The following is a 26,903-nucleotide window of genomic DNA, read 5'->3' as shown; positions in this document are numbered from 1 at the left end:
ATTGACTGCTGTCGGTGGAATCGCGCGGAAATTCCCACACGACACGAACGATACATAGAAGGGTGGTACCAGACACGAGCTCGTGGCACTAGGTATTCACCCCTGACGCCACTTAGAAACCCCAACAGTTCACGGGCGCAGCCCTTGCCGAGTCTTGTCCCCGGGTTAGCTGTTCGCTTATCGAGTGATTCAATCGAATACGATTCCCCGATTAATTAGTTCGATCATGTTCGTACAAGCACCTCCCTTGCTGATCCAACCAAAGTCAGAGAATTCCGAAGAATCCAGCGACGAGGAAGGAAGCGGTGATGTTCTCCAGGTTGATCGTTCCTTCCTTTTCTCGATTGCCTATTTTTATTTCGTTCAAGCTATGTTTTTGTTTCGCAAAAAGTGATAGAGTATAATGATAACGAGACTAGTAATGGCGATAAGTCGACTGAACTGCACAAGAGTTTTTGTGAGCGAAAGAAAGTACATGTGAAGCGTAATGTCTGACCAATGACAGGATATCGTTGGTTCCACGACCGTGACGATAAAAACGATGATATATTTTCGATTTTCTGTATAGAAACGCAGGGAAGAATGCGAGAGGAAGGCAAGACGAGGGGAGATGGATCCCCGATTGGAATTCGCTTTCCAGCTATTGATGGATGCGACCCAATTGTCCCGCCACGAAGTCATGGATCACGTTTTCGAGGGCGACATGCTCGACGAAATCAATCAGCTGTTCTTACCACACATGAGGTCCACTCTCGTCTGGTACTACCAAGAAGTAGAGGAACCTGAGGCTCTACGTCCTGCCGAAACGGTCACAATTACCAACCATCGTTTGTTTCAAATTGAAATAGGAATTTCTCCGAGAAATAATCCTGGAATTTAATCGCGCAGGTACAGACGAAAACTCCCGGTTCCAGACCAGGTCCAAACGCAGCGGTACCAAAAGTCAAGGAACAGAAAGAGGTGAAGGAGATAGGGAAGAAGAAATTGTTTTTGACCGATGGATGGCAAATGCCTTGCACTGGAATATGCATTTACATGTTCAGGTAATTTCGATCGTGATCCCGTAAAACAGGGACGAACAGCCCCTAATTTATCAGAGATGTCTGTGCAGCTGTCTTGCAGAATTTAATCAGTTTAAATACAAATGATAATTATTTTTACTAAAAAAATATTGATCATTAAAGAAATTGTATATATTTAAAGTTAATCCTAAAAATCGGACATTTTGTAAGTTACAACCTAATAATACGAAAGGCTCTGTATATAAAATTGGTAACATCAATGGGCTGCTCGTTACTGTCATGGTACGCGTTGTGGAGGAGTCATATGTTTCTGACGAAAGCTAAAACATTTTTAAGACTGAACGTGTCGAAGCAATTACCCGAGGAAGGCTTCCAAAAGGATCTGTACACGGGTGTGATAGATACGAAGAAAGTGAGTATAATAACCGCGATACAAAGGGTAGTCGAGTACGTTTTCATGGACGCGCTTGCACATCCTGGCTCTGAAGGAGAAGACGATTGCCCGATGATAAAAAACCTTTTGCTGCCTGGTTTGAGATCTTTCTGCAGTGCTTTAAAAGGTAAAAACGTAGCGTGCACAGAATGGTGAAATAATCATATGTTATCGTGTACTAAAGATGACTAGATCAAAAGTAATTCTTGTTTTTACAGTGTGCGAACAGGTAGCCCATGAAGGACGCATATTCAACGACGGTGAACCTTTAATGGGAGAAGTGCATAATTTCGAGGAAGCAAAAGCCTTCATGGCGAAGGAGAACGCCGTTAATATAATAGAGGAAAGGGTGAAAGCGTGGATAAAAAAGTTGAAAGATTTCATGGCTGAGAGTAAACAAGTGAAACGAGAAAATGACAACTCCGGCCCTCAACAAGAACTGGAGTACTGGAAACGCAGAGGGGCGCAATTCAGTCAATTAGTCGACAAACTGCAGGTTTTATTATTATAATGTGCTAACCTTTTCACCCCCATGAATGTGGATTAGAAAATTCGCTCATATTACATAATATGTATTAAAAACAACATGCAATAAGTTTTTACGCTTTACATTTCTTACACGAACGTTTAGGATCATGAAATACAAATGTCACTGTTGTGTCTGCAAGTTGCACGTTCGAAATTGATTAAGGATTGGGTCGATGCTGAAGACGAAGTGACTTACTGCTACAACGAAGCCAAGGATAATGCAAAGTTCATACAGGCTTTAGAAAAATGCTGTCATTGTTTGTACCTGGACGATCCAGTAAGATAATCTGCTATAACGACAGAATTTCAACAACTACAGATTTTTTATAGAAATATTTAAACAGGTAAAGATGAGAGACTCCCTTGTATCGCTGTTACAAACCGTTCGCCTGATATACAGCGTCTCGAGATACTACAACACATCGGAGAGAACTAGTTCATTAATGATAAAAATCACCAACCAAATGATCGTGGCTTGTCGAGACTACGTCACAACCAGGGGTCGAGAAACCGTTTGGGGTCAAGATCGAGCGGTTGCTCGATCAAAATTGAAGCACTGTCTAAGATTGAACAAGTAGCTTGTTGAACGAACATATTTCTTGTCGAAGTAAAATTATTGCAAACTGTTCGTATGCGAATCTTAGGGGTACCTATAAGCATGATTATGTTACCGTGGTCTCGTAAGAAAATTAAATTGATGGAGGACCAGTGAAACCATGGGAACCGTGTTGAATGACTCAGAGGTCATGGGATACTGAAATCTTTAATCTCAGAGTTATTATCTCTGTTCTGTATGAACCTGAGAGCATCTATTTGCCATAATCCAAGAATTTTAAACTTTTCTGAACATTCAACACTATTTTTAAAATTATAGTAATAATTTTACTTCTTCATAAAACTAAATAATATGTCAATTTTTTTTCTAGTTATCTATTATAAATTGATATTAATTGTCATCTGCGCAGAGCTTACAGAGAAACATACAGATTAGTTCGATGTTCGCCAGCTGTGACCGAACAAGAGTTCTCGTTCTCAGAGACCCACGTATTTGGAAGGTTTGATTCGTTTTGCGACAGAATAAGGCAAATATTGACCATGTTCGAACTGATACAAGATTATAAAAGCCTTTTCGAGAGAAGAATGGAGGGTCTCCTGTTGGGAGAAGGTACGCGATTTTTACGATACAATAAAACAATTTTCAAGCTTCTCTTTTTGCGTTACTTTAATAGCGTTGGACGACGCGATGAGGACTTTCGAAGAAGCTGAAAAGGTTGCCACGACTAAGGCTTACGATTATCTGGACCCGAGAAACGCCGAATTCGAGATAGACTACGATGACTTTATGACAAAGACTGATAACTTGAAGCAGCACATCGGTAGTATCATCGAGAAAAATTACGCGGATGTTTGGGAAACTCTTCAGGGTATACGATTTTTAACTCGATTTGAAAAAGTGAAGTAGCCTATTACATCTGATTAACAACGCACGGAAAGTTGTACATTTGGCACTTAGAATTGCACACAACTGTTTATACGATATTCGTACAATTATTAATATACTGCACTTCTTCGATGCGTAATGTATATTTAAACTAATCTACCTAGTTTTACTATTGCGTTCAAGGTTAGCGAGAAGATACCATTAACAAAACTAGACGAGAAATACAACGCAGTCGTAAAATATTGCGACAGGGAAGTGGACAGGATACTAAAATTGTTCAAACGACAGAGAGATGATCCTCCATTGCCGCGACATATGTCAGCCATAGCCGGAAGGCTAACTTGGGCAAACTCGTTAAAGTAATTTGTAGCAAACAATTAATTCCACAAATATATCTACGGATGTTTTGCCTTCTATTAAATAGAATCAAACTTGATCCCTGATCTTCATTCAGAGTGCATTTGGACGAACTGGCTACGTCAGTCTCCACACATCCAGTTCTGAAGACGCTTCCGCTCTCAATGGAGCTAGAGAAACGGTACAACTATGCTCTGACCGTTTTGAGTCAGTACAAATCGGACATAGCAGAAGTCTGGACTCACCAAAACTCGTGGGTCATCGAAGACTGCCTAAAACGGTAAATCGATCATCGACACATCCTGGTATATCTGATCGAAACGAACGTTCTTATTCCATTTGAATATTTTTCTAAATTAGACCATTGCTGGTGATAGACGAAAGAACAGGAAAAGTCAAGGTGAACCTGGAGGGACGTGTCACCCTTCTGCTTCGAGAAGCTGATTGCCTGGCTAAGTTAAATCTCGAAATTCCAATTGTCGCGTTAACAATTTTAGCGAAGAAGGACCACTTCACGTTGATCACGAATTCGCTTCAATTAATGATCGAAGAATTCGTTCGTACGGCCAGACGTGTGAAACTGGAAGTGAGACCGCTATTGCTGCCACATTTGGTACGAGTCGCGTCTCTGCTGGAACCAGGGTTGGTTTCTCTGTGTTGGATTAGTCCGGAGTGGAAGGAGTTCTATCAGAACACGAAAGAACAAATCAAGGAATTTGACATTCTGATCACGAGAGTTCACGATGTATATGACAACAGGTATATTTAATATAAAATTATTTAAATAGCACAATAATAATTGCATAGTTATCATTGATCACTTTGCAACTCTTTTGATTCCTTCTAAGGATTCTCCAGGTATTGACGACTATGAAAAAGATCACGTTGCACTGTCTACCAGAGTCTGATCAACCCTGGACGATAGAGGAGTTCGTAGAGAAGACTGAAGAGATATGCCGACTCGCAGCGGTAGATTTGTATCGTAAGAGTACGATGGTGGAAGAAGCAGTGGAAGAAGTACTGGACCTCGTTAAGAACGCCGCGGAGAACTTCAAAAGCGCCAGTGCTTCCAATCAATTCGATTTTTTTAATTCCCAAGGTGATCCGTGACATTATCTCTTCGCTTCGGAATGTCTTCCTGGCATTAATCCTTCGCTTTAAAATCCTCGTTCAGAATAATCTTGGACAATTTCATATATTAAATGTACTTTCTTTGTAGCTTATTTAATTGTCAAATAATTACAGTTTTTGTACGTTGATTCTCTAGAAAACGAAGAAGCGGTGGACCAAACGGTCCAACAAGATTGGTCCGCGGTCTGGGATTTGTTCGATAATCCTCATCAACTGCTGACTACTCCCGGTAGCCTACCGAAAGGGATGCAGGATATGGTTCGAAATGCCGTGTCCGAAATGAGAAGATATTACTCCAGAAAAGTCGTGGACGTTTTAATTAAGGTAACCAGAAGTTCACTGGACGCCATTAGAAAACGATTCGTTCGGGAGATTGATCGAGGTACTTCCTTATTTAGTAGGTCGTAAATATTGAATTCGAAGTTTCACAGAGTAGTGGTCGTATAAATTCGTAATTATTCTTCGAACAGATGAGACGCCAAGTCCAATATTTCTACTTCATGCAACGTTAATGATACCAGTGGTGACTGTGAAACCTAGCTTAGACGATGTACAAGAAGCCCTGACCTTAGTTGGCAAGACCATCGTTGGCGTTGCGAGAGGAGTCTCGCAATGGACTTCTAGAATCAATAAGGTCTTCGAATCTTTCGACATTTATATTTTATTAAATATGTGAGGGAAACATGAAAGTTACTGTCACAAACGTAATACTATAACGATACAGAGTTCTTGGAACCAAGCTTATCCGCGAAGGAGCTTCGCGGACATTGTGATGCGAGCACAAATAGCAACAAAGAAGAAACAAGAAGAGCCGGAAGACCCGAGAATTAGAAGGCGAAGATTATACAAGATCATTTCTGAAGAAAGACCAATATTTCCCGTACAAGAGCAGAATTTTCACGCGATGGTGATGGATAACAAGGAAGTGATGAAACTGTTGTCCATCCTGGGTACTTGCATGCAAGAGTTCAAACCAGTAACGTTGCATATTTATTTTTCAAAATGTCTACAAAAATGTACCAAAAGAATTTCGGTATATATCTTGTTTTAATATAAAGGCTGTAATGGAATACTAATTTATTGTAGGATCTCGCAGAGTTCATCGATAGATGGAAACCTTATAAATTCCTCTGGAAGAACGAGAGAAGTATGCGAGAGTTACTGCAGATTTCTTTGCCAGAATTCGAGAGCACCCTACGAAAGCACAGCGAACTGGAAGATCTGTTAGCAACCGAACCGGACATGGTCATTTTTGGAAGCTCCATAGCTGTATCGATGGAGAAATTGAAATATGGTTTATACACGGAAATCAAGGGTAAAATAAAATTAAACATTCTTACTTGTCAACATTCTCATAAATAATATTTCATCCTCAATTTCCTAAGCACAGAGAAATTTAAACCAAATAAGAAGTAAAGAAAAGAGTACAACGGATGCAATTGTTTGAACGGAAATATTTGCAGCATGCACCCACAAAATTGGTCAGGCCATGAAGAAGAAGTATCGCCGGGAGATGGAATACGTTTACGCGTTGATGAGCGAAATGGAACGCAAACTGGACCGTCAAATACGCGACCTCGACGATGTGCGGCTCATCATGGACACGTTGAAGAAAATCCGCGAGCAAGAAGTCGATATGGAGCTGAAGATCGATCCGATCGAGGAAGCGTTCAACATCGTCACGAGATACGAAGTGCCAGTGGATCAAGAATGCCTGGAGCAAGTGGACAATCTAAGGTACACCTGGCAGCAGTTACTATCGAGGGCGCAATCGAGTCACGTATTGCTATTGAAGTTGCAACCACAGTTCGAGGAAGATCTCAGAAACAATCTGCAGAAGTTCCGCATAGAGAACGAGATGTATTGTCAAGAGTACAGAACTTCCGGCCCTATGCAGCCTGATTTAAGCCCGAGGGAGGCTTCGGATAGGCAGATTCTATTCCAAAATCGATTCGACGGGATGTGGAGAAAACTGCAGACTTATCAAAGTGGCGAAGAATTGTTTGGCTTGCCCACTACGGATTATCCTGAACTGTCGCAGATAAGGAAAGAATTGAACCTGCTTCAGAAGCTGTATAAATTGTACAACGATGTCATTGATAGGGTGAACAGCTACTACGACATTCCGTGGGGTGAGGTAAGACGGTCCCTTTAACGTTTAAAATCAATTTTTATTCGAATAAGATCGCAAAAGTAATATTTTTACTCTTCGTGAAGTTTTACCATAGAGGAGAAGGAAGATTTTGCTTTAAATATTTATAATCTCCATTGACTGATACTTAAATCAAAACGATCGACCTTGCGTAATAAAAAATGTCGATGTAACGATCCAGGTGAATATCGAGGATATAAACAATGAGCTAATGGAGTTCCAAAACCGGTGTCGCAAGCTACCGAAAGGCCTGAAAGAATGGCCCGCGTTCTTCGCCCTGAAAAAGACCATCGACGACTTCAACGACATGTGTCCGCTCCTCGAATTGATGGCCAACAAAGCCATGAAGCCCCGCCATTGGCACAGGATCGTAGAAGTGACGGGTTACTCGTTCGAGCTCGAGAGCGAGGGTTTCTGCCTGAAGAACATCCTCGAGGCGCCTTTGCTGAAGTACAAGGAGGACATCGAGGACATCTGCATCTCTGCGATGAAAGAAAAGGACATCGAGGCGAAATTGAGAACCGTGGTGAACGAATGGTCGTCACACGAGTTGACGTTCATGACGTTCAACAACAGAGGCGAACTATTACTGAGGGGAGACACCACTGCAGAGACGATCGGTCAACTCGAGGACAGCTTGATGGTGCTCGGCTCGTTGATGTCGAACCGCTACAACGCGCCGTTCCGCAAGCAGATACAGCAATGGCTGACAGATCTGTCGAACACCAACGAAATTCTGGAACGATGGCTGCTGGTGCAGAACATGTGGGTCTATCTGGAAGCAGTGTTCGTTGGCGGCGATATAGCGAAGCAGCTGCCGAAAGAGGCGAAACGGTTCAGCAAGATCGACAAGAGCTGGCAGAAAATCATGCAGAGAGCACACGAGACTCCTGGGGTGGTGCCCTGCTGCGTGGGGGATGATTTGCTGAAACAGCTTCTGCCGCATCTGCAAGAACAATTAGAATTGTGTCAGAAATCTCTTAGCGGGTATGCGTGTGAAATACGCAAACACAAATCAGGAAATTCTAGCGTAAATTTTGAACGTTTAAAGACATTGTAATTGTTACAGATATCTGGAAAAGAAACGAATGATGTTTCCACGGTTTTTCTTCGTATCAGACCCCGCTTTGCTGGAAATACTTGGTCAAGCCTCTGACTCTCACACGATACAGAATCACCTGCTTTCCATTTTTGATAACACTCGATACGTAAAATTTCACGATATCGAATACAACAAAATGACTGCCATCGTCTCCTCCGAAGGTGAGACGATCATGGTGAGTATCCTGCTAAAAGTGTGCTGGCGATAAAAAATCAAAGATGCAATTAGACGTTTACAATTGATGATGTGCAGTTGGAAAAGGCTGTGAGGGCGGAGGGCTCAGTGGAGACATGGTTAACGCAGCTTCTACAAACGTCCCAACAATCTCTGCACTCGATAATCCGACAATGCTTCTTCATGATCAATGATGCGAACTTCAATTTTCTCGCTTTTCTGGATAAAATGCCCGCTCAGGTCGGTCTACTGGGAATACAAATGATCTGGACCAGAGACAGCGAGTTGGCCCTGGCTCAAGCTCGTGCGGACAAGAAGATTATGATGGAAACGAACAACAGGTTTCTCGACTTGCTAAATACGTTGATAGACCAGACCACTAGAGATCTAGCGAAAATTGAAAGAACAAAATTTGAGACTCTGATCACTATACACGTGCATCAGCGTGACATCTTCGACATACTGGTAAGTTGGCAACGATGAATGAAAGAATAGAAAAATAATTCATTTAAAATGGAATATCGCGGCTGTAAAAAGTCTCGACTTATAAATCGTTCTACGCAGTGCCGTTTAAACATACGATCGGTGAACGATTTCGAATGGCTGAAACAGTGCAGATTCTACTTTAAAGAAGACCACGATAAAACATCGATTTGCATAACGGACGTAAATTTCACGTATCAAAATGAATACCTAGGCTGCACGGAGCGATTGGTCATTACACCATTAACGGACAGGTGACTAAATCGAAACAAATCGTAGTAATAATCAAAAGTAAGCAAATGGTTGTCGATTTTATATCTTTCACAGATGTTACATAACTCTGGCACAGGCGTTATCGATGTCAATGGGTGGTGCGCCCTGTGGACCAGCCGGAACGGGGAAGACGGAAACCGTCAAGGATATGGGCAAAACTTTGGCCAAATATGTAGTGGTGTTTAATTGTTCCGATCAAATGGATTACAGAGGACTGGGACGAATTTATAAAGGGTTGGCGCAGAGTGGTTCTTGGGGTTGCTTCGATGAATTCAACAGAATCGAATTACCAGTACTATCTGTTGCCGCGCAGCAAGTTGCAGTCGTTCTGGCTGCGAAGAAAGAAAAGAAGAAACAGTTTGTTTTTACCGACGGTGACCTGATAGACATGTGCCCTGAGTTTGGAATATTTATAACGATGGTAAAACAACAAATACTAGAACAAAAGCAGCATCTCGTACGCGATTCGATTAAATGATAATACATATTACAGAATCCTGGATACGCTGGCAGAAAGGAGCTTCCAGAGAACTTGAAGATACAATTCCGCACCGTCGCCATGATGGTACCCGATCGGCAAATTATTATTCGGGTGAAATTGGCCAGCTGCGGTTTCCTGGAAAACATCACGCTTGCTCGTAAATTTTATACTTTGTATAAGTTGTGCGAAGAACAGCTTACAAAACAGGTAATTTATTTTACTACAGATATATCACTACTTTAATAAAAAAAAATGACGTTCACATATGAAGGTTCACTATGATTTTGGTCTGAGAAACATACTATCCGTGCTGAGGACGCTAGGAGCGTCGAAAAGGGTGAATTCGAAGGATACCGAAAGCACGATCGTCATGCGTGTTTTGAGGGATATGAATCTTTCGAAACTCATAGGTAAACTCTGTTGGTTTCTCGTCTACCAACGAGAATTAACCCTCAACAATCAATCACCAAGGGTATTAATCATTTCACATGCGTCTACAGATGAGGACGAGCCGTTGTTTATTTCATTGGTGGCGGATCTGTTCCCAAATCAGGCGCTCGAGAAAACATCTTACCCAGAATTGGAGACCGCTATTAGCGAACAAGTAGAAGAAGCCGGGTTGATATACCATCCACCGTGGGTGCTGAAATTGATACAATTGTACGAGACGCAGAGAGTCAGACACGGAATAATGACGCTAGGCCCGACTGGTGCAGGGAAGACCAGCTGTATACATATTCTGATGAAAGCTCTAACGCAGAGCGGCAAATTCCACAGGTACCTGTAAAATAATTCCATTGCAAATATATATATTATACTTCGAACGAACAATATACCTATGATTTTATTTCACAGAGAAATGAGGATGAATCCGAAGAGTATAACAGCCGCTCAAATGTTTGGCCGATTGGACGTGGCGACCAACGATTGGACGGATGGAATATTTTCAGCTCTATGGCGGAAAACGTTGAAATTGAAAGAGGGGGAACACGTATGGTTGGTTCTCGATGGCCCTGTCGACAGTATCTGGATCGAGAACTTGAATTCCGTGTTGGACGACAATAAAACGTTGACCCTTGCAAATGGCGACCGTTTGTCGATGGCGCCTACGTGCAAGATCATCTTCGAGCCTCATAACATCGACAATGCGAGTCCAGCCACAGTGTCTCGTAACGGTATGGTATACATGAGTTCCTCTGGATTGGATTGGAATCCCGTGGTGATTGCTTGGTTGAAAGGTCGAACAACGTTGGAGCAGGAAGTGTTCGGTCAGTGTTTCGAAGATTCTTTTGCGCAGGTAAGAACGTTCAGTTCATACGAACAGAATCCTCGTTGAACTATTGCTTACTCGAATGATTTTATAGATTTATTCATGGAGCACACAAGTTTTATCGTTGACCATAGACGTTTTGCAATGCAACATAGTGCGACAGATGCTGTGCCTTCTCGAGGGTCTAGTTCCAACAGAGACGCCTATAGAGGAAGAAGAAGACGAAGAGACGGAGGAGAAGAAAAAACAGCCCATAACAGTGGAACATCTGAAACGATTTTATGCTTTCTCTCTGATATGGGGCATTGGAGCATTATTGGAAACATCAGACAGACAAAAGTACGATGTGTATCTTCGTCAAAATTTCGATGGCTTAGACTTGCCAACCTCAGAGAAATATCCCGAAGCGAAGGTATTCGATTTCTATGTGACCGAGAAAGGTAAATGGGATACATGGACGAGTATGGTGACCAACTATGTCTATCCAGAGTACTCGACGCCTGATTATAGTAACGTACTGGTCCCCATTCCCGATAACGTGAGAATGCAGTACCTAATCGATCTGATCGGTCGTCAGGATAAAGCCGTCTTGCTAATAGGCGAGCAAGGCTCCGCTAAAACGGTCATGATGAAGTCCTACATGAAAAAGGCAAACCCAGAGACCACCTTGAACAGAGCGTTCAATTTCAGTTCGGCTACGAGTCCGTACCAATTTCAGAAGACCATCGAAAGTTACGTGGAGAAACGTCTGGGCACTACGTTTGGGCCACCAGGGGGGAAGAAAATGTTGGTCTTCATCGACGACATTAATTTACCGCAAATAAACGAGTGGGGCGATCAGGTGACCAACGAGATCGTCCGGCAAACGATGGATATGAAGGGATTCTATTCTCTGGAGAAGCCTGGAGATTTCACTAGCATCGTTGACGTTACATTTCTGGCTGCCATGTGCCAACCTGGTGGAGGAAGAAACGATATACCGTCGAGACTGAAGAGACAGTTTTGCATCTTCAATTGCACGTTACCCGACGAGATGTCCATTGATCGTATTTTTAGTGTGCTCGGAGAGGGTCATTACAATGCTAAAAGAGGATTTACAGCGGAAGTTAGGAATCTCGTGAAGAAGATGGTCCCTCTGACGAGAGTGCTCTGGGAACGAACGAGAGTCAACTTGTTACCCACACCAGCGAAGTTCCATTACATTTTCAGTCTTCGCGACTTGTCGAGAATCTGGCAGGGTATGGTCAGCACGCTGTCTACTGTGATCGACAAGGAAAGCGTCTTGATGTTGCTGTGGAAACATGAATGCAGTCGCGTGTTCAGTGATAGATTCACCGTACAGGCTGATAAGGTCTGGTTCGAGAAAGAAATTGTGAATGTCGTAAACGAGATGCTTGGAGAAGATTATGTAAACATGCTGAACCAAAGTCCTGCATTCGTAGACTTTATGAGGTGAGTTTCATAGAGCACCGCAAACTCTTACACTCTGTGAACCTTCTTTCCAACGCCCTGTATGCAAAACTTCCCATACTATTCAATCTGTGCATCTGGGATTTTAGGTAGCGTACCATCTTTCTTATCTTTATTCAAATTTGCAGAGATGCTCCAGAACCAACAGGTGAAGAAGGTGAGGATGCCGATGTTGAATTACCAAAAGTATATGAACCCGTTTACAACGATCAAATCCTAAGGGACAGGCTAGAAATGTTTCTCTCGCAATTCAACGAAATGCAAAGAGGTTCCGGTATGGATTTAGTCTTCTTCCCGGATGCCATGTTACATCTGGTCAAGATATCCAGAGTCATCAGACATCCGAAAGGGAACGTAATGCTGGTAGGCGTCGGAGGGTCCGGCAAGCAAAGTCTCACAAAGTTATCCTCCTTCATCGCCGGGTACAAAACATTTCAAATTACTTTGTCGAGATCTTACAACGTAGCGAACTTCTTAGAAGACCTGCGATACCTATACCGCGCGTGTGGGGCTCAAGGAAAGGGCACCACGTTCATATTCACCGATCTCGACATCAAAGAGGAGGGTTTCTTGGAATACTTGAACAATATTCTAAGCTCTGGCGTGATCAGTAATCTGTTCACTCGGGACGAGCAACAAGAGATCATCTCAGAGCTGACGCCCATCCTGAGACGCGAGAACCCGAAACGAACCCTCAACAACGAACTCGTGACGGATTTCTTCCTGCAGAGAACCTGCCAGAACTTACACGTCGTGTTCTGTTTCTCACCGGTCGGGGAGAAGTTTCGAAATCGCGCTCAGCGTTTCCCAGCTCTCATATCCGGATGCACCATCGACTGGTTCCAACCGTGGCCCAAGGACGCTCTGATCTTAGTAGCTAAACATTTCCTCCACGACTTCGATATAGCTTGCACCGTCGAGGTTAAAGCTGAACTAGTGAACGCGTTGGGTTCTATACAGGACATCGTCTCTGTGACGTCCACAGAATACTTCCAGCGATTCCGTCGCGCCACCCACGTGACGCCAAAGTCCTACTTGAACTTCATCGGTGGCTACAAGAACATTTACCAGAACAAGCGACACGAGCTCGGAGAAGGGGCCAAGAGGATGGACACTGGTTTAGCGAAACTGGAGGAGGCCTCCATATCGGTGGAAATTTTGAAGAGGGACCTCGCTGTAATGGAGAAAGAACTGGTTCAAGCGTCGGAGAAGGCGGAGACTGTCCTCTTAGAAGTGACAGAGAGGGCGATGCAGGCAGAGGCGTTCAAAAATCAAGTGCAGAAGGTGAAAGAAAAAGCTGAACAATTGGTAGCTTGCATAGCAGAAGAGAAAGCGTTGGCCGAGCAGAAATTAGAGGCCGCTAAACCAGCGTTGGAGGAAGCCGAGGCTGCGTTGAACACGATTAAACCTGCCCACATAGCCACCGTCAGGAAGTTAGGTAGACCACCTCATCTTATAATGAGAATTATGGACTGCGTGTTGATTCTGTTCCAGCGCAAGATCGGACCGGCTATACCAGATGCAACTACGCAATGCCCAAAGCCATCATGGGCGGAATCTCTGAAGTTAATGGCCAGTACTACGTTTCTGCTGCAGCTGCAGAACTACCCGAAGGACATAATAAACAACGAGATGGTCGAGTTGCTTCAGCCTTATTTTAAGATGGAGGATTACAACATGGAGACGGCTAGACGAGTTTGCGGCGACGTAGCCGGCTTGCTGTCCTGGACGAAGGCTATGGCTTTCTTCCATTCTGTGAACAAAGAGGTTCTTCCGTTGAAAGCTAACTTGGCGTTGCAGGAAGCCAGACTGAAACTGGCGATGGAGGACCTGGCGAACGCTGAAAGAGAATTATCGGAAAGAGAAATGGCACTGCAAGCGGTTAAGGAGCAATACGATTCAGCCGTTTCAGAGAAGCAAAGGCTAATGGAGGCTGCAAACGTGTGCTTCAGAAAAATGACAGCTGCAACCGCGCTGATCAATGGACTGGGCGGCGAGAAGATGCGTTGGACCGAGCAAAGTAGCGAGTTCAAACTTCAATTGGGTCGATTGGTTGGAGACGTCCTACTGGCTACAGGCTTCCTGTCGTATTGCGGCCCGTACAATCAGCAGTTCAGAGCCAATTTGGTGTCCTCTTGGATGAACATTCTGGCAACTAAGTCCATTCCTTTCACGGAAAATCTGAACATCACCAACATGCTCGTGGACAGTGCAACAACGTCCGAGTGGACGCTCCAAGGTCTTCCGAACGACGAGTTGTCCGTGCAGAATGCGCTTATCGTAACCAAATCTTCGTCCTACCCTTTGCTGGTAGATCCTCAAAATCAGGGGAAGATGTGGATAAAGAACAAGGAGTGCATGAACGAATTACAGATTACGTCTCTGAATCATAAATACTTCAGGACGCATCTCGAGGACAGCTTGTCTTTGGGCAGACCGTTGCTGATCGAAGACATAGCGGAAGAACTGGACCCAGTTCTCGATAACGTGCTCGAGAAGAATTTCATCAAATCTGGTTCCATCGAGAAAGTAATCGTCGGTGACAAGGAGTGCGACGTGATGCCTGGTTTTATGTTATACATAACAACGAAGTTGCCAAATCCTGCGTACAGCCCGGAGATCTCCGCTAAGACATCGATCATCGACTTCACTGTCACGATGTTAGGTTTGGAGGATCAACTACTTGGCAGAGTGATCCTGATGGAAAAGGCTGATTTGGAGGCCGAGAGGGTAGCCCTGTTCGAATCAGTGATGACTAATCAACGATCGATGAAAGAACTGGAAGGTACACTGTTGCATCGGCTCACGTCGTTCGAGGGCTCTTTGGTGGACGACGAAGCACTTATAAACGTGTTAAGAGAGACCAAAGTGACCGCGGAATCTGTTAACGAGAAACTGAAGGTGTCTGCGTTGACGGAGAAGAAGATCACGTTAGCTCGAGAGGAATTCCGCGCTGTTGCCTCCCGGGGGTCCATTTTGTACTTCCTCATCGTAGAAATGAGCAACGTGAACGTGATGTATCAGAATTCATTGAGACAGTTCTTGACGATATTCGATAACTCCATCACCAAGTCGACGAAAAGTCTGATCACCAACGAACGAATAAACATAATCCTTCGCCACCTCACCTACGAGGTATGGGCGTTCACTTTGAGGAGTCTATACGAACGGCACAAATCGTTGTTCACGTTGATGCTAGCGATGAAGATTGACTGCTCTCGGAATGCAATTTCCCACGCTGAATTCAATGCGTTTATAAAAGGCGGAGCGTCCCTGGATTTAAACGCAGTCGCTCCGAAACCGTTCAAATGGATTCTCGATATAACTTGGCTGAACTTGGTCGAGATCAACAAATTGGAGATTTTCTCGGACATCCTAACGCAAATTGAATTCAGCGAAAAGGAATGGCGCGTATGGTACGAGAAAGAAAAGCCAGAGGAGGAGGATCTTCCGTGCGGTTATCAAAAAAAACTGGACGTGTTCAGGAAGTTACTGTTAATCAGATCGTGGAGTCCGGACAGAACTTTGTCTCAAGCTAAAAAATACGTGATCGAATCATTGGGAAAGGAGTACGGGGAAACTAAGATCTTGGATCTGGAGGCTACTTGGTCGGAATCCGAAGTTAGGACTCCGCTTATATGCATACTATCGATTAGTTCAGATCCCAGCCCGCAAATAACGGCATTGGCGAAGCAAAAATCCATCCGTAAGCGACTAATTAAATAAAATTGATAGAGAAGAAGAATAAGACAGGTGCGATAAGAAAACTGTAATTTTCGTTTAAGAACTGCGATCGGTATCTATGGGTCAAGGCCAAGAATTTCATGCTCGAAAGTTGATCTCGGACGCTATGAACAGCGGCAGTTGGGTATTGCTGCAAAATATTCACTTGTCGCTTCCATTTTGCACGGAAGTAATGGATGCTCTCGTCGAAACGGAAACTATCCACGAAACGTTCAGACTCTGGATGACCACAGAAGTGCATTCGCAATTTCCAATCGGTTTATTACAGGTTCTATTTGTTATAGCCAGACTACGCATATTTCTCCTTCTATGAGAAATTTAGCATGCAAATATATACAAAATGTTCCAAAGCATGCGTAGATTATATTTCTTCAGTTAACGCAAACATATTCAGATGAATAATGATTGTTAATTCGCAAGGGAATAATTTTACACTCATGATTAATATTGATCTAGATGGCCATCAAATTTACGAATGAACCACCGCAAGGCATCAGGGCCAGCTTAAAAAGAACTTACCAAGGCGTAACGCAAGACACGTTGGATTACAGCACGCAATCGCAATGGCCACCCTTATTGTACGCCGTTGCGTTTCTGCACACGGTAGTACAGGAACGTAGGAAATTTGGACCCCTCGGTTGGAACGTACCCTACGAATTTAATCAGGCCGACTTCGCGGCCTCCGTTCAGTTTATACAGAATCACTTGGACGACATGGATCCGAAAAGAGGAGTGTCGTGGCCAACCGTTTGTTACATGCTTGGCGAGGTCTGAAACTCTCATGATACGTAAAAATGTTTGTGCAGATATGAGAAGACACTGTAGCTTACACTGCACTGTGTGATCTGAGTCGTGGATATTATTGATAACGAAAATATACACATATATTTAGAATTCGCTCTCCAGCTGTCAACTTCTTATCTCTGCACGATACATAGTAGTTGATCTTAAGTAACGAATGCTTGAAGTGGTCCTGTCTATCCACACGAAAAACTGAAACGAGAATTAAGAATTCGTTAGATCAAACAATCTCATATTTACACACAAATACCTATAGGTTCAGTATGGGGGTAGAGTCACCGACGACTTCGACAAGCGGCTGTTGACTACATTTACACACGTTTGGTTTTGCGACGTACTATTACGACCTGGATTCGAATTTTATCGCGGATACAAAGTTCCACAGACGAAGAATCTTCAGGGATATCTGGATTACATTGACGGTTTACCCGCGACGGATACACCAGAAGTTTTCGGTTTACATCCGAACGCGGATATCACTTATCAAATAAACACGGCGAAAGGAATATTGGACACGATATTGAGTGTACAACCTAAAGAGGGTGGCGCACAAGGGGGTGAAACGAGAGAATGTGTCGTGTATAAACTTGCCAACGACATGCTGGCTAAGTTACCGAAACAATACAATTCCTTTGAAGTGAAGGAAGCACTCCAGCGAATGGGAGCACTGCTACCAATGAATATATTTCTGAGACAGGAGGTCGACAGGTAGACCCAGTTTCATTTTCACTTTCTTCTTTAGCCGATTACGAAGGAAGAGAAATTTTGCTAAACGTTTATTGGAACTATTCAGTTGGAGAGCTCTAACGATAACTAATTCAATCTTTTTAGAATCTCTAGAGTTATCAAGGAAGTACGCAGTACCTTGACGGATTTAAAATTAGCTATAGAGGGTACTATCGTGATGAGCCAAGGTTTGCGAAAGTCACTCGACGCTATGTACGATGCCCGTATCCCAGAAAAGTGGCTGAAAATTTCTTGGGAATCGGCAACGCTCGGATTTTGGTTCACGGAACTTCTGGAACGGGACCATCAGTTTAGGCAATGGTGTGTCCATGGCAGACCTAAGGTCTTCTGGATGACTGGTTTCTTCAACCCTCAAGGATTTCTAACTGCGATGCGACAAGTCAGTTAAATGTTAACTTATTCGCTTTATCAGTTACTTGTATTCCCATTGATCAATGGGGTTTATTCCTCAATAGTTCTGCTAATATGAACGGGTGCAGCAAATCCTGTATTAAAGACATTAACTTGGATATTTCGTAGGAGGTGACTCGAGCGCATAAGGGTTGGGCTCTTGATTCTGTAGTCTTGCAAAACTTGATAACAAAATTTAACAAAGAAGACATAAGGAATCAACCCCAAGAGGGAGTCTATGTGCACGGTTTATTCTTAGAGGGTGCCTCCCTTGATCGTAAAACAAGCAAATTGGTAGAAAGTAAACCGAAGGTTCTATACGAGCAAATGCCTGTGATTTACATTTATGCAATAAATACAACTGCGGGAAAGGACCCGAAACTTTATGAGTGTCCTATATATAGGAAACCGCAGAGAACCGATTCAAAGTACATAGGATCGATAGATTTCGAAACAGACCATAATCCTAGACATTGGACGTTACGAGGTGTAGCGCTTTTATGTGATATAAAATAAACTAAAGTGACGTAAAAACGTTATTAATTTATGGGCTAATATTGTTGAAAGAATACTTATGCAACGGTCTATGCGGCCTATACGAGAAACCAAAGCCATGAAATATGTGTTGCACGATTTAATCGATCGTTCTAACAAACTAAAAAAAGTAGATTTTTCTGTATTTTTGTAAAAGAGTCAGATTTTTGTGAACTTTCAATCACTGAAGAAGTCTAGGAAATTTCTATCGAATTAGAACTTCCGAATGAATTTTACGAATTCTTAAACTGTGACGAATTCCTTAAGTCTCCTAAAAAAAATCATTCGTACATTACTGCAAAAAGATATTCAACATAACGTAAAAATAATTCATTAATCAAAGATTTATCAATTATTAATATTATTTAAAAATGTAAAACCGTTAAAATTAAAATAACTAAAGCTCTGCAGCTCTGTTTGAAAATATTTTATTAATATTGCATCATTTGTTTACTGATTTTACAACATTGTTTTATATAACAAAAATAAATAAATCTTCATTTTTTAATTGTAATTTGAAACATACATGTCATTAGCTTATAAAACAAAAAAATAATATAAAAATAAATTGCAATAGACTCAAAAACTTAAAGCATTTATGAAGAAAAAAAAAACAAAAGCTAACAGAATATACTCTTGATTATTAATAATTTTAGGAAATTGTTGGAGTTATTTCTTTACTACAACCCCAGATTTTCTTCTATTTCCTATATTTGAATATGGACCATTTAAAATTCTGGAAAGAAAGAAGTAAAATTCTCTTAATATGATCAAAAATAAGGATAAGTATCACTTAATGCTATATGCAGTTGTAGGAAAGTAAATTATAATAACATCTAGAAAATTAATTTTGTTTGTTATGTTTCAATATTAAACAGAAAAAGAATGCATATATGACTGACTGTTAATAAGTAACCATTATGTGCAGAATGTTATGTCAAACAAAAATTTGAATCTTCTTGATTATAAAGTAATAATATAACAAAAATACCTAAATTCAAAATAGAAACTTTCATAAAGTAACCAAATTTTTATTTCTCGAACATATTTGGAACATGTCGTTAATATAAAATATTTTTAATTATATCAAGTTAAACTATGTATGAATAAAATACATATATCATTTAGAAAATATCCTTTGTTATATCAGTCATATTTTGTTATATCGACATATTTAGGTTTTACCATGTCTTAGTCTATATTTATTTTAGAAAAAATAGTACGGTATTGATTATTTTTAATATTGTATTATATACAGCTTTTAATTTGGTATCTCCATTTGCAACTTGAACAATAGCAGGAGAACTATTTATTCTCATAGCTGCAACATAAACAGCTGGATTACTGGAATTTAAATCTAATATTGAAATTTCCAAACTTAGAATCGCTATTATATCTTTTAATTTAGTAATTAGATTTTCTACAAATTCCTCAGTGATACAGGTATCATTATTTGAAGTCAAAGATTCCAATTTTTCAATCACTTCCTTGCGTATTTCTTCTTCAACAGAATCTTTTAGTTGGTTGTGATAACCTTTTACCTTAATACCTAAATTAATTTTTTTACTTGAGGATAACCTTGAAAGCACAGGATAGCGAGCCTTTGCAATCTCACTGCTAGTCTTTTCAGTTTGCTTTGTGTCACTTAAATCTGGCACTAAGTCAGATAATTTGTCCAACATTTTTTTTGCAGCATATTGTTTGGCTTGCTTTTTTGTTCTCGCAACACCAGCTTCTACAAAAGTAGCTACTTTACAATGAATAGTAAAAATTTTTGCATGTGCAGGCCCAACAGCGCTAATTTGTTCATATTCAGGCTGATTTAAATTATTTTCCGTACACAAATCCTACAAGGATATATATGTAAATAACACTACTAATTCAAAGCAAAGTTATCCCTTTGGAGCACTAGCATTTTCTATGAAAAATAGATTAGAAATTAGAAATTAACAGTAAAACTAATGTACTCCAAAGGGGTAAATCTGCAATCACTTACTTGCAAAGCACCAACAGCATTGACAAATGGAACAGATGGAGGAATTCTTTCTACTTCAGGAATTGTTGGAGGTAAAGGTGTCCTTATAGGAGACTGTGCTGGCGATGCTGGCAATTGTGGGTATCCCCTATGCGCTGCAATTGCTTCCAACATTGCCTTTGCAGCCTCATGCTTAGCATCCTTTTTAGAACGTCCAGTTCCATCAGCACACAGACCATCGCATGAGACTCGATATGTAAAACTATTTATATGAGTTCCTCCTCCGTCGTGTATCAGCTCATAATTTGGCACTATTAGCTTTTTTGCCATCATTTCTTGCAATATAGATACTGGTGTTTTACTCATTTTAAATTGTGAAAAATTTCTACAGGTATGACATTATGTTACCTGTAAAAGAAATTAAGATATTCTGAGAAACATGGTAACATTTTTCCTGTTAATTTAAAAGAATATTTGTTGTAATAATGTATAAAACACAGAATGTGTAATCATAACAAACATTAAAAATATCTTAATATAAAATTCACATATTGCGTCATACAAACTATTATCGTAATTACTTTATATAAAAACTTCGAACCCCATCCGTCTTGATGTAAACACACTTTATTTGCATTTTTTTAACAATTAAACTACAGACGGTTCCTTCGCTTCTTAAAAATACATCCCGAATAGAAGTGGTTAACACAGAACATTCGGTAAACCACCCACAATCTTTGTTCGACGACGCCACTCAAACTCGTGTTTCGGGAAAGTACAGGCATGGATGTGGAATAGAGTAGTCCTGCTACTCAATGAAACACTTCGTTCCTTACAAACTACATAAAATAGGCAATAATTAAAATGGTAAGTATTTCATCAAGTTTTAGTTAATATTTTCTAGGGACATTTTAGGTTAGGTTATTTTATACAGTAAATTTAGGTTGAATTAGTTAGTTGAACTAAGGAACGGACGACATATAGCAGAAAGAGCACAGTATTAAACCCATTTTGTCGTAGACTCATTGTAAGTAAAGGATAATAACATTCAATTCGAAAACTCTGACCATACTGGTTGTAAATACTGACCACTCACATTTAAATACTAAAATGCAAACTATAAAATATCAATCGTGCAACAAAATAGCAGAAAATAGAACTACGTTCTAAACCCGTACTCAGTATAAAAAATTGTAATTCCTGTTTAAAGCAATATCATTATTTCCATGTATCAATTACAACATTTCATATAATGTATGTAAATTCATACAATCTGTCACGATCTTATTTACTTACAGATGATTTCTTATCGTGTATGTAATAAGATAGTGCGGTGATTTCTAACCTTACTAAAATGTTTTAACCTTACTATCAGTCTTAACAACAATTACAACGAAGTACTGTTACAGTGTTAATGATTAATAATACAAATCCGTATCGTACATTTAAGAAGAAGTATCAAAAGGAGATTAATAATGAATTTGTGTTTGCCAAGACTTCAGAGTATACAACAAACTGTTTTAATCAAGCACTTCAGGTGTTTACATTATTTGGGAAATTACCGAAATGTACTAACACCATCCAAATCGACCACTGCACATATTAGTTTGCTTGATTTTTTGCTTAAATTGAATAATGTAAATAAATTCTCTACTACAAATGCGTTGCCAAAAAGTAAAGATCGTTACAAAGAGAAAAACAAAGTGGTGCACGTTGATCTTGATGAAATAGCTGAATTTGTGAAGGTGGATCGTATGATGTCACAATTTGAGCACGCAATTGAAAATTTTAAACAGGATATGATAAAGCATCTAAGTTTACGCACACGAGTGGGCAGCATAGAAGGATTAACCTTAACATTTGAAGGCGAAGAATATAATCTTGAAGAGGTTGCTGAAGTTAGTAGAAAATCTAATATGATAATATTGAATGTATCTGAATTTCCACAAATGATTCCAAATATCCTAGAAACACTTATGAAATCTCAAATGAATTTAAATCCCCAACAAGAGGGTACTAGTATTTTTATTCCATTACCTAAGTAAGTTTGGTTAATATTAAGTACATAGCTTATTTTGCTTTTGTTTATCATATTAATGTTATTGTATTGTTTACTAGAGTAACAAAACAACATAGAGAAAATTTGGCAAAAAGTGCAAAACAATATTTGGTAAAGTGTAAGGATAGAATTAGGGATATAAGAAATGAACATGTCAAGGCATTGAGAAAAAAAGACAAAGTACCAGAAGACTTAGCTTTTAGGGCTGAGAGTTATATAAACACCTTACATAAAGAATATATGGAAAAAGCAGAAGAATTGTTGAAAATAAAAGAGAAAGAACTTTTAGGTGAATCATAATAACAGCTGGATTTGTCAAACGATCAGTACATTTAGTCTATCATTTGTATTATAGATATGAATTAAAAAGCTACATACGTATAATAAATCTCATTTATCACTGTTATTATTGTTTCCTGTGTTTTCTGTTTATATTATACATCTCATTTTAGATTGTATGTATATAGCAATTAATGTACTACATGCAGAAAACATAGAAATCACCAAAGAAAGTTAAAATATTTAGAATAACATAATCATTCACATTTAGAAAGTTCTCACATTACTACTTTGCGCAGTCATTATTTTTTCTAATGTACTCTAGAAGTGCCTTGCAAAGAGTTTTTGCAGCAGTTTGTAAAACTTCTTTTCCATGAAAACCTATACTAAGTCGTAGGAAATTATGAGATCTCCTTAAATATGAGAATTGCATCCCTGGTATGGCAGATACTTTGTACTCTTTCTGGCACCACTTAATAAAATCACTACCATCTATTTCTATAAATAAATTAAATTTCCATTTGGTATTGAATATTTCTGTTATTACGTCAAATAGTCTTCTATGAAAATATGTTGCATTACCTAAAGGGAGGTGAATCCACACAAAGTAACCACCTTCTGGTCTTTGATAGTAACAGCATTGTGGTAAATGGGAATCTAATACACTACATAATACTGATAATCGTTCCTACATAAAATATTTTTATTTACGAGAGTGAAGTATTATGCGTTAATTAAAAAAATGTATTGGTAATTCTTATTTCTAAACTGTATAGAATCGTTAATGTCGTTCGCGAACAATAACAACGTTTTTATTAAATATAACTGAGATTCTTAAAACATACCTTATATATTTGAATGAGTTTGCTAAGATGATTTTCTTGAATATTTAGCTGTAATAAACTCGTGACGACACCGGAAACGTAATGATTAACTGCACCTCCGCTCCGCAAAATTCCTCTGTAAAGTACGAGTCTATAAAGATCTAAGCAATAATATAATTTCATTAATTGCTAGAACATTTTTTTAGAAATACTGAGAATTAATTATCTAAAGGATATATTTGTAGACAATTTATTATATTTTTTTACTTAAAAATTAAATACGACTGATTCGCGATGATATAAGGGATAATGGAATAATGGAAGACTAATGTTATACTTACGAGGTTTTAAAAATATTGGCAACTCGTGGACTGCATTCAATCCACCCAAAACGAATTGCAGGAGATAAAATTTTTGAAAGCGATCCGTTGGAGACAATATGACCACCTTTGTACTCAGAATCCATTGGATCATCGTAAGCGAACAATCGACGCGGTGGAAAACCGTCTCCATAATATAATAAATTATATACATCATCACAGACAACCATTATGGAATTTCTTCGTGCAATTTCAACGAGACGTTTACAACTTGCTATTGAATAAATAAAACAAGGAGTGAATTTTGTAAATGTGTAGCAAATCGGTATACAATTGCAAAGTTTATCATTTGTAGTTTTACCAGGTAGTAAAGTTGTCCCAGTAGGATTATGAAAAGTAGGAATCGTATAAAACATTGCCCAGAATATTTTCTGTTCGTTTATCAAAAAATTGCCGCTTTGTTTTTCTTCTACGACTATTTTTTCGAACGCGTTTAAGTCTACTATATCGTTTTTCATTGGTACTGTAAAAAGTATTCTTTTATCAGTTATTATATTTATATAGTTATATAGTTAAGAAGACGATCCAATGGTGAATAAGAATTTCATTAACAACAGCATTAGTCATGTTTCCCGTTTGGTATAGAGCGATTAAATGCTGTTGTTATTAAAACAATTTTTATTAACGATTTAGTACGTCTGAAAAAAAGAAAAAGGTACGATGTATTACTTGGAACTATTTTTATTAATGGAAATTGTTTGAAAGCATCCAAGGCTATCATGTAAGTGACTTCTTCTACGAAAATTACTCCGTTCGGGGAGAGAACGGTGTTCAATAAAAGTTGCAGACCATGCGAAGCTCCGCATGTTAAAATTAAATTTTCTCTTTTTACAGGATCACCGTAACGTTTAGTTAAAAATTTCGCCAATTCTTCGCGGCATTCCCATAAACCTGCTGTGATACCATATTGGAAGAGATAATACTTCCCTTCTTTCTTCTCCGCTTCCTAAAATATAGCGTATTTTATATTAGATCGATGCTATAAATTTATAGTGCACGATCGTGAAACTTTTAATGTCTTACCAAGTTCGTGACATATATTTAAGTTGGGACAAGAAGAAAATTATAATATGTTAATACGTAACGCAATTATTTACCAATCTATGATCTGTTGCCTCTTTTATCATTTCCACACAGTGTCGGAGCAGGTCCGGACCAGGAGCACCAACCGATAAATTTGTTGCTTGTTCATTGTAAACATTAAACACTGGATCTCCATCGAAGAGGTGCCTCAGATATGGGTCATCGATCGTTTCCATGCTATTGGTGCTTAGAATATTACAACGCGAATATGATCTCCTCCAGTACTTTTCTATATTTGTTGGGCTGCAGGTTCTACGCGGCAAATTTTGGTAATTAACTTGTATACGTAATGTGAGCACCAGATTACAATGAAAACGAGGAAACATAGCAATCTACGTTGCACGATTACTCATATACACGTCATATGTGATAGCAGCTGGCAAAATCGAAGAGTGGGAAATCTCGTGTGATTTCGTTCGTTTACGTCGTACCACTCGCATGGTAAAGTCACGTATCGCGAGAATATATGTACCAAAGAAATAGAAATAAACAATTGTTAAGGGAGTAATGAAAATATTGTATAATATATTACGTTCAATATTTTCACCTGAAAATATTGAAAGGGAAAATCTTGATCGCTGAACCACACAGTTTCCCGATGCTTCTTGCATTTCGTGTCCGTGCAGACCTTACTAATAATTCTTTTTTCTTTCTTCGACGAGCCAACCCAACCAACGCGTTTGCTCCACAATCATTTTTATTTTTCCACGTTCGAGTTCCTTTTTCCAATTTATAATGGTATTTCATATTGTCCCTTTTTCTTCAGGTAGTGATTTTCTTGCAAGTTACTTCAGTTGACATCACGGTTCTCATCAGTTTGGACCGAGCATCTTGGACGTTCACGCTCAATTAAGTATCCGAAGGATTTGTGAGAATCATTTTCATACAAGCTTTTTAGTTTCCTCGACTTTCTCTTTGCATGCGGAATATAATAAACGAAACGTGCGTTTTTTTAAATAAATGAATAACGATTTATTGAAGTCACAAATATTGATCTATCTTCTCGGTTAGTTACAATGATCAATGGGGTGGTTTGTAATTTTTGTGGACGCAATCGGAAATGTTTACTTGGCGGATGTTTCGAACACGTATCTTTTTATTAAAATAATTTATTCGTTAGTCACAGTGATTTAGAGAAATTCATTAAAACTCATATAAGAAGACGAAGCTCAACGATTAATTCTTTCCTACGCGTTGTATCACAAGACTAAAAGTTTTTCTGCTATAGGTGGACCAAAATGGGGTGGTAATCTCAAGAGGTGGACGATTTCACTTTTGAGAAGAGCTACTTTAAAAATCCTTCGCACATGCGTGTGCCAATGGCAGGCATTCGAGGGTTATATTTCGTTGTTGTTAATGTCGATCCAACATTGAAGCATAATCGATCTCTGTGTCGGCGAGCTAATGAGGGATAATGTATTCCATCGATTTCGTACGTACGTGTTTCAGTTTATTTATTAAATTATTGTTTGACACAGGTTATCGTGTATGTCGTACAGTGAGAGTTGTGTGTATGGGCAATAGTACCTATCTATAATATAATAATAGAAGTAGAATTAAAGTTAATCCATTTAAATACAATTGCGACACGCGCGATCAAAGAGGCGTAAGGAGAGAGAAAGAAAGTGAAATGATACACGTCTCGCGTCTTCGTTTCTAGCTTAATTGTTCCGCGGTCTCTTTCTCGTTTACCTAACTTACTCGGACCGTAATTTCCGCTCCTTACGCGTCGTGATGCTGGCATAACAGATACAAGGAAGATATAACGAA

General features: G+C 39.7%; 4 protein-coding genes across 8 annotated transcripts in view; 2 read left to right on the top strand and 2 right to left on the bottom strand.

Moving 5' to 3' along the window:
* The window catches only part of LOC143422087 (2-aminoadipate transaminase), a 129,610-nt gene that overhangs the window by 14,346 nt on the left and 88,361 nt on the right, over positions 1–26,903 (bottom strand). The window contains exons 1-7 of one of the 2 annotated variants that reach the window (XM_076892485.1): positions 25,148–25,394; positions 24,720–24,996; positions 24,352–24,513; positions 24,012–24,264; positions 23,692–23,806; positions 23,429–23,534; positions 23,072–23,344 (exon numbers count right to left, since the gene is read on the bottom strand). In XM_076892485.1, coding sequence (XP_076748600.1) covers positions 23,133–23,344; positions 23,429–23,534; positions 23,692–23,806; positions 24,012–24,264; positions 24,352–24,513; positions 24,720–24,996; positions 25,148–25,309 — 1,287 coding nt within the window. In that variant the 5' untranslated portion in view covers positions 25,310–25,394 and the 3' untranslated portion in view covers positions 23,072–23,132. Of the gene's footprint in view, positions 1–23,071; positions 23,535–23,691; positions 23,807–24,011; positions 24,265–24,351; positions 24,514–24,719; positions 24,997–25,147; positions 25,395–26,903 lie in introns of those variants that run through there. The other variant, XM_076892484.1, reaches the window with a different exon arrangement.
* Positions 163–18,581, top strand: Dhc1 (dynein axonemal heavy chain 1). Its single transcript, XM_076892651.1, has 34 exons — positions 163–319; positions 569–808; positions 889–1,043; positions 1,359–1,582; positions 1,674–1,951; positions 2,087–2,260; positions 2,328–2,557; positions 2,949–3,148; positions 3,213–3,436; positions 3,608–3,783; positions 3,879–4,061; positions 4,142–4,540; positions 4,630–4,880; positions 5,049–5,294; positions 5,383–5,546; positions 5,637–5,888; positions 5,999–6,227; positions 6,376–7,049; positions 7,246–8,051; positions 8,134–8,341; positions 8,419–8,805; positions 8,905–9,077; positions 9,151–9,517; positions 9,590–9,784; positions 9,849–9,987; positions 10,078–10,354; positions 10,433–10,874; positions 10,942–12,299; positions 12,446–16,023; positions 16,103–16,329; positions 16,518–16,829; positions 17,119–17,570; positions 17,694–17,988; positions 18,129–18,581. Exons 1-34 carry the CDS (start codon positions 227–229, stop codon positions 18,513–18,515), a joined length of 13,995 nt encoding a protein of 4,664 aa, XP_076748766.1. The 5' UTR covers positions 163–226; the 3' UTR covers positions 18,516–18,581.
* Positions 19,682–26,903, bottom strand: part of LOC143422093 (RISC-loading complex subunit TARBP2) — a 373,185-nt gene continuing 365,963 nt past the window's right edge. Inside the window, exons 1-3 of one of the 4 annotated variants that reach the window (XM_076892496.1) lie at positions 21,057–21,487; positions 20,530–20,843; positions 19,682–20,380 (exon numbers count right to left, since the gene is read on the bottom strand). In XM_076892496.1, the coding sequence (XP_076748611.1) occupies positions 19,736–20,380; positions 20,530–20,841 (957 nt within the window). In that variant the 5' untranslated portion in view covers positions 20,842–20,843; positions 21,057–21,487 and the 3' untranslated portion in view covers positions 19,682–19,735. Of the gene's footprint in view, positions 20,381–20,529; positions 20,917–21,056; positions 21,488–26,903 lie in introns of those variants that run through there. The other 3 variants (XM_076892494.1, XM_076892492.1, XM_076892493.1) reach the window with 3 other exon arrangements.
* On the top strand, positions 21,982–22,920 carry Mrrf1 (mitochondrial ribosome recycling factor 1). The gene is made up of 2 exons (XM_076892503.1): positions 21,982–22,549; positions 22,627–22,920. Exons 1-2 carry the CDS (start codon positions 21,984–21,986, stop codon positions 22,865–22,867), a joined length of 807 nt encoding a protein of 268 aa, XP_076748618.1. The 5' UTR covers positions 21,982–21,983; the 3' UTR covers positions 22,868–22,920.

The sequence above is a fragment of the Xylocopa sonorina genome, chromosome 3 (genome assembly GCF_050948175.1).
Source record: "Xylocopa sonorina isolate GNS202 chromosome 3, iyXylSono1_principal, whole genome shotgun sequence".
Taxonomy (NCBI): domain Eukaryota; kingdom Metazoa; phylum Arthropoda; class Insecta; order Hymenoptera; family Apidae; genus Xylocopa; species Xylocopa sonorina.
The sequence above is the reverse complement of the archived record's forward strand: the minus strand, read 5'-3'. Positions and strand labels throughout refer to the sequence as shown.